General features: G+C 49.5%; 1 protein-coding gene across 1 annotated transcript in view; it reads right to left on the bottom strand.

Moving 5' to 3' along the window:
• Positions 1-424: 424 nt before the first annotated feature.
• Positions 425-7,517, bottom strand: part of PPP1R9B (protein phosphatase 1 regulatory subunit 9B) — a 99,019-nt gene continuing 91,926 nt past the window's right edge. The window contains exons 9-11 of the mRNA XM_015413674.1: positions 6,361-6,590; positions 4,248-4,344; positions 425-524 (exon numbers count right to left, since the gene is read on the bottom strand). Coding sequence (XP_015269160.1) covers positions 471-524; positions 4,248-4,344; positions 6,361-6,590 — 381 coding nt within the window. The 3' untranslated portion in view covers positions 425-470. The remainder of the gene's footprint in view (positions 525-4,247; positions 4,345-6,360; positions 6,591-7,517) is intronic.

The following is a 7,517-nucleotide window of genomic DNA, read 5'->3' as shown; positions in this document are numbered from 1 at the left end:
CGGGACAGGAGACACGGAATGGCTGGACAGACGGGATCGCCACCTCCCCGCCCTCCACAGTCCTTCCATCCAGTCGACACAAGACGCACACTGGACATGGAAACTGAACAACGATTTGCCACCTTTGAGAGGTGACTGGGTTGCGCCTCTTTGCAGTCCCCCCTGTTGAAGGTTACCCACCTGCTCTTTCACAGCCTTGCTCTCCTACACCCCCCCCCCCAAGAAAGCAAGTTTATCCTCACTGTGGAGGTTCAGGCTAAGTCTGGCTTGCGGGGGGTGGGGGGGGAGACAGGCCATCAGGCAAAGGACGGGTGAAGAATAAAGAGAGGGCATGTCTGGGACAAACATCTACAGATGTCCCTTGCAAATAATAGTAGTAGTAGTAGCAGTAGTAGTAAGAAGAAGAAGAAGAATTAATTGCTCTGGTTTGTTTATATGTTTTTTTTCCCACTGCTCTTTTTTGTTTGTTTTTAAGTTGGGTTGGAATTTTTCAAAGTCTGCAGCTTCGCCTCCAGTTCAGAGATCTGAAAAACACACAACAAAAAGGGGGTAAAAAGGATATATCCAGGAAGAGAGTTACAGAGGGGGAAGGTTGGGGAGGAGAGGGCCCAGGAGGGAGGCACGGGGCTAGCCGAAAAAAACAGGGCAGATTCGGTACCTAAACGGCAACTCCAAGTTGTCACTGGGGTACAAGGAAGAAAGGCTTCGTGGGGGAAAAACAGTGACGCAGAGAGGGAATTGAGGGGAGTGTTGGATATCTTTGCATGACTGTGGACTGGGGACCTTGCCCGTGTTGCTTCTGAATGGTTCAGTTTGTCATCCATTTCAAGCAAGTGAAACAAACACACCCAGTAGCCTTTGCTTTGTGTGCCTCAATAGTGCTCCCAGAACACCTTGCCCAAGTAGAATCAAAACCAACTTTTATCTAGTCAGATTTTCATATAATTGAATTATCCTGGGATGGAACTATTGGAAACTCACTTGATTGGTTTGCACATTCAAAGCGTCAGTGAAAAGCTGGAAGAGAACTCATGAAATTGGGATTCTCTCTCTCTCTGTATGTGTGTGTGTCTGAGGTTTCATCCATATATAATTTGATGTTGCACTACAACGGCCATTCATCTTCTGGAACTGTCTTGTCCTCACAGGAAAAATCCAGTTGTATAACAATGATCATTTGCAACGACTGCGCAATACGCGACGGCGCATGGATGCCGCTTCAAATCTTAGATTCTCTGTAGCAACAGAAGGCTGTGTGGACATTACTGCAGCTGCAAAGGACTGTGTTCAGCACACAACTATGGCCTGCAAAGGGATCTCTATGGGATAATCCATGGATTTTCACATAGGTTGTCCTCTACCCCTATGCAGCTGGCTTTTGTAACCTAGCACAACCAGAAAGCATGCCAGACTCAGTTTCTGAATCCCAACTGGACCTGTAAATCAGGCTTGCTGATCCCAGATATTAACCCCTGCGACTATCTGATGTAGGACAGGATGTTAAAGAGGCTCTGCCATGGTTCTTCAGACCGAAGCCAGCATCAAACAGATGCACATCAAACCAGTCAAAAGAGATACGGACAAGGGTGCAGGCTGGGAAATCCAAATGAGATGACATCTCCTGCACCAATTTTTTTCTAGGTGGAAGATACTTCTTTTTCCCACCAGGAAAGGAGACCAGTTTACTCTTGGCCCCTGCTAGGACCATCAGGGCTGGTTTTTCACAATATAATAATCAATACAACCAGGTATTTTGTCCCAGGTATCAGCTAAGCAGCCACCTATGAAGCCTTAACTGGACTCAACCAGCCAGAGGTCCTCTTCCCTCCATCCCAGCACAAACTCTAAGATCGGCCAAGAGCACACTTCCGAAATGTGTAACCGTGAGTCACATCAAGAGTGAGGCAGAGACATTTCTTGGCAGCTCTGAAGTGATTTGCTTTGGAGATCTATCTGACCAGTCTTCAGAAATCCTCTGGTGGATGGGTGGGTGGTGGGCGGGTTGTGTTTTGAGTGGGATGCCTGACTTTAATTGCATGCCCATTTCATACTTCACATCCAATTTTGAACCTACTGCTGTTTGGCCAGAGCTTTTGAGATCCTAGAAGGGTATGCATTTATCTAAAGGAGCAAACTGTCATGCAAGATCTTGGGGTCTGTGGACTACTCTCGAGAAACTCCTTTGGAATCAGTTTTTTCTCCCATCATGCAATTTTAGTGCACATTTGGAAGAAGACAGGCCTTTCTACCGTCTATATCCTGCTGGAAGGGGCTTCCCTTGTTCTTCCCTTCAAGACAACTGGTCCATAAATCCTGGATGCAACCATCTTCGGTTTAAGTGGGGCCCAGCTTGCAGATGCAAAAGGAGGAAATGTCAGCCAGGAGCCTGAACAGGGGGCAGGCCAAGATGTCAGCAGGGGATGGGACCAGAGGCTGGAAACGGGGAGCAGATCCCTGGCTCCGTTGCTAAGAAAGCAAAGCCGGCCAAAGTTGCTTGCGTGGATTGACCTTCAAAAAGGTGCTAGAGGGAGCAAGCCTAGGCAGGTCTACTCAGAACTGAGTCCCATTTTATTCACTGGGGCTTACGCCCAGGAAAGTGTTCTTAGAATTGCAGCCAGAGCCAGTGGGCAGCTGAACCATTCCCAAGACCCATCTGAAATGCACAGATTTCACTAGAGGAAAGTTCGACTTGGGTTGACTATGAAAGATAATGGTGAAAGGGCTCCTCAAGTTGCTTTGGAAAGCAGGGGTGGCCGGGGCAGGGCATTCTATAGCTTCCCCTGCTGGGCAGAGAGTCCTTTGCCAGTCATATCAAGGTGTTTGCCTGCTGCAAGCAGCTTCCTGCAGATGTTCTTCCCACCTCTGGGCTTCTGTCAAATTCGAACAGGAGGTGCCGACTCACTTCAATGGGGCGTGGACTGCAATGTATCTGGTTATCATGGACTTGCTCCCTTCAGCCAGTTGCAGCAACTGCTAGTTGACAAGTTAGTTTATACTAGTGCCATTTCTCTGTGTCACAGTGAGCTTCTCGCAAGCAGAAATAGCAATCCTGCATGAAGCAGCCTGGCGTGAACCCCAGAATGGTGCTTGCAAGTGACTTTGGATCCTTCGTTTCAGTGATCCTCCATCTTTCCTCATGCAACTGGCACTTCACCGATGCACCGGCAAGGGCAGCATGTGCACATAGACACAAGCATGAGCTTGCATGCTCGGTCCCCAGGGAGGCAGGGTGGTGGTGGGGAACCAAGCAAAGGGAAAGTCCACCCTGAAGGAGGCCTAGTGTTTGCTATTGGTTAGGCTTTATCTGGGCGACACTGCTAAGAGTATCCTGCAAGGAGGCGCTGCCAAAATTCACCTAGTGGGACTTTCCAGTCTACAAAGCTCTCGTTTCAGACGTCCCCAGCACAGGAACTTTGATGCATACATACACACAACACACACATTTAACACAACAGACTCATGGGAACAACCTGACGCAGGAACCAGGATGTGAGAAGGACCCACTAAAGCCCAGGCAATCGGTAGCATTTAACCATGAGATCTGTTGCGAGATCAAATGAGACCCATCGTCCAATATGGGATCTCGAGGGATCCACTCTGCATGTGGGTGTATATGCATGTGTGCTGGAGAGAAGAAGGAAACAGTCCAATCTGGGAGCAAAATGTCCATCAACCTAGAGAACCAACCACAGATCAGAGATCACAATGGGATCTGGTGTGTGAAGATGTGGGGATCCAGTATGTTTATCACAGGCTCTGGGGGACAGTACACTGTTGGCTCCAGGTACGATGCAAGGATCCACTGGATCGAGCAAGACTTAGCTAAGCTCTCAGTGTTCAAATGCAGGATCCCGTTTTGACACCAGCATAGGATTCGGTCCTCTATACAGGATTCCAGAGGATCCAGGTCTCCCCACCACCCCCAGCTGCAGGGCCTACAGTTGAACTAGTGATCCAGCACTCGACACGGGATCCTGCAAGACTCAAAAGCATGAATGCCCATCTCTAAACAAGTTCAGCAAGATTGGCGCACCCGTGTGTGTGTGTGCGTGCGCGTCCCCTCCCCACGTGCTCATGCGCCAGAGAATGAAGAGCACGAGTCCCACACATGTCCCTGAGCTGGAATTCAAGGCCTCTCCAGTCACAGCAAAGCCCTCTCCTTTCTTCCTTCCCTTCTCGGCCTTCCTTTCCTTTCCTCTGCCGCCTGGGATTCAAGGGAAGCCCCCAGAGCCGTCCTTGACGCCCACCTTCTCTTGCAGCTTGTCCACCTCCTCCTTGTGGGCCAGCTCCGACTCCTCTTGGATGCGCCGCTGAGCTGTCTCTTTCTTGAGGAATTCGATCTCCCTGGGAGGGGGGCGGGCAGGGGAGGGGAAAGGGGAAAGAGATGGTCAGAAGGGCAGAAAATATCTGGTAGGAGGGGGTAAGATGAGAAGGGTGGGCAAGCAGGGCAGTGTGCAGCTTCAGAACGATCGGGACCCCCTGCAAGCAGAACGTGGTCTACCCATGCAGCAGAACGGGGGGGGGGGGGGGGAAAAACACGAGGTTTTTTTTGCGTGTGTGTGTGTGTGTGTGTTTTAAGTGCTGTCAACTCACTTCCGGCTTACGATGACCCTACAAATTAATCAAGATGGGTAGCCTTGTTAGTCTGTCTGTAGCAGCAGAAAAGAGCGAGGGTCCAGTAGCACCTTAAAGACCAACACAACTTGTGGCAGGGGAGGAGCTTTCGTGAGCCACTGCTCACTTCTTCAGATGCATCTAGAATGGGAGTCCATCTGTCCTATCGCATTGTTTTGGACAGATGGGACACCCATTCTTAGCTGTATCTGAAGAAGAAGAAAAAAAGCTCCTCCCCTGCCACATATTTTGTTAGTCTTTAAGGTGCGACTGGACTCTGGCTCTTTTCTACTCCTACAGATTAACGGCCTCCAAGACACCCTCTCTTTAACAGTTTCGCTCAGGTCTTGCAAACTGAGGGCCTCTGTGGCTTCCTCAACTGAATCAGTGCATCTCACGTCCAATGTTCCCTCTAAGCTGTGGAGTCTTGTGAGCAAAAGTTCTGCTTTGTGAGCTCCTGGCATCAAAGTTGTGAGTGAGCGATTTGGCTGCTGCATCAATTAGTTTGCTCTGGAGCCATCCTTCCTGGGCTAAGACAAAAATGTGTGAGCCAGAGGCTAAAAAACTGTGAGCTAGCTCACACTAACTCAGCTTAGAGGGAACACTGCTCACGTCGTGCTTTTCTCTTTTCCTGCTGCCTTCAACTTTTCCTTATGATCTTTTCCCGTGGGTCTTCTCTTCTCAGAACGTAAAGAATTTTTACTCAGGTTTAAATAAACCAATGAAATGAAATGAAATGCACCACCAGTAAAAAAAGAAAGAAAGAAACAAGCTACCATGTTGGGGAGAAAAAGTCTGAAGCCCTGCAAACTCTTTTTTGTTGCTGTTGTTGATTTGTTTTAGAATGTTTGTATGCCTCCTCTTCAGATATCTGTTCAAGGCAGCTAAAGAACCCCCCCCCCCCAAAAATGCAAATTGAAAGGGGGGGGGGAAGCAAATCAATAGAACAATAAAAATTCAATAATGCTTAACCCTGGAGCAGTAAAACCGTCTACAGGTATAAAACCAGAAGCCAGTTAACTCCAATAAGCCATATAACATCAATGGGGTCAAAAATAAAAGGTCATGGTGATAAAGGTAGCTAAAAAGATGGGATAAAACTTTGGTTTTCGCCTTGGGTGACCAGAAATAATTTGTTCCAGGACAGAAAAAGACGGTAAGGCCAGAGCCAGGTGAGCATCAAGGGGGAAGGCGTTCCAGCGACTTGGCTGGGTCAGGCAGCGCCTTTGGTGTGCACTATTTGGCTAAAGCCAGTAACTTTCACCTAAGGGACTCAGTAGGGCTGGGTGTTGCTTTTGCCACGGCACGTGCAATTCCATTAAGCAGTGCCTTTCCCACGTGCGATTCAACCAGACTGGGCAGTGTCTTTGCCATGGACAACCTGGCTGGATGGCACTTATCCTACGCTGTGCCCAACTTGCCTGGGCAGCACCCTCCTTACCGCTGGACTGGTCCAGCTCAGGTGGGAGGGAAGGCCACTGGCCCTCTGGGGAAAAAAACTCCTGTCTGCATTTCTGCACCACCACATTGCCTCTCAACATTGTACGGCACTGATTACACTTCAAGCGCTTTTAGAAACGGGAAACAGTGATGATGGTGAGAGGTGGATCAGGATCTCCCCGTGTCCTGCTGCGGCCCAGTGACCCTTCTGGATGCCAGCCTCCCCGTCCTGGCTACCTGGCATGCAGGGAAAGCTTGCAAGACCTGCTTCCGGGGCAAAGAGGGGAACACAAAGCGAACGCTTACTTCTGCTGGTACTCTTTGATGAGTCGCTTGGCTTTGCTGTACTTCCGCTCCAGGGTCTGGTACTGAGCCTGGGTCTCTTTCAAGTGCTCGTCCACAGCCTGACACAAGTTCTGGGCCTCCATCCAGTAGCCCTCCAGCTTCTCCATCCGCTCCTTGTTCTCCTCCACGCTTTGCTCTAGCTGGGCTTTCTCGAGGCGCCAGCGGGCTTTCTCTTGCTCAATGGACTGCAGCTGAGGCACAGAACAGAAGAAGAGGCCTTCTCAGTCAGACCGAGGTCCTCCCAGGCCAGCGTCCTCCTTCCCACAGTGGCCAGCCCGATGCTTCTCAGCAGCTCACAAGCAGGGAGCAAAGGCGACAGTCTTCCCCTGTTACCTACCCTCGGTGTTCAGAGACATACTGCCTCTGAACATGGAGGCTCTGTTTGACTGTCATGCCCCCACGGAGGGACCTGTCCTATAGGAATATGTCTAACCCCCTTCTAAAGCCATCTTGGCTAATTTCCCTGAGTGCAAAGCAGCAGTGGGTCCCACCAGCAATTTATACATTGTGCAAACAGGCATTTCCTTGGGGTCATTCTGAATCTACTAAGCATCAGTTTCATCGGGTGACTCCCTGAGTTCTAGAATTATGAAAGAGGGAGGGAAACAAAGACCTCCTTATCCAGTTTTTCCATACCATACATACTTTATCATGTCTCCTTGTTAGTTCTCTTAAAAAAAAAAAACACACACCCACTAAACATTCCCAAACTCCACAGTCTTTTCTCATTGAGACGAAACACAGAGGAGAAGGATGAGGGGATGGCTAAGTCACAGGAGGGACGGAGGCACTTTCGCATTTTATTTATTTGCAGCCACGCTTGATCTATCTCAAAGAGAGAGATGAACTGCTGGGGAGAGGGCCATGGCTCAATGACAGAGCATTTGTTTTGCCTGCAGAGGGCCCCCGGTTCAAGCCCTGCCATCTCCAGTTCAAATGACTGTGTAGTAGGTGATGCGAAAGACCTCCACCTGAGACCCTGGGGAGCGGCTGCCAGTCAGAGTTGACAAGACTGACCTTGATAGACAAAGGGTCTGATTCAGTACAAGGCAGCTTTGTGTGTGCGTGCAGGAGGGAACAGACAAAAGAGCACATACAGAACGTTTATCTAATGCCCT

Source organism: Gekko japonicus, unplaced genomic scaffold, assembly GCF_001447785.1.
Source record: "Gekko japonicus isolate JY-2015 unplaced genomic scaffold, Gekko_japonicus_V1.1 scaffold544, whole genome shotgun sequence".
In the NCBI taxonomy this organism is placed as follows: Eukaryota; Metazoa; Chordata; class Lepidosauria; order Squamata; family Gekkonidae; genus Gekko; species Gekko japonicus.
Note: the sequence above shows the minus strand (reverse complement) of the source record. Positions and strands in the feature narration are given on the sequence as shown.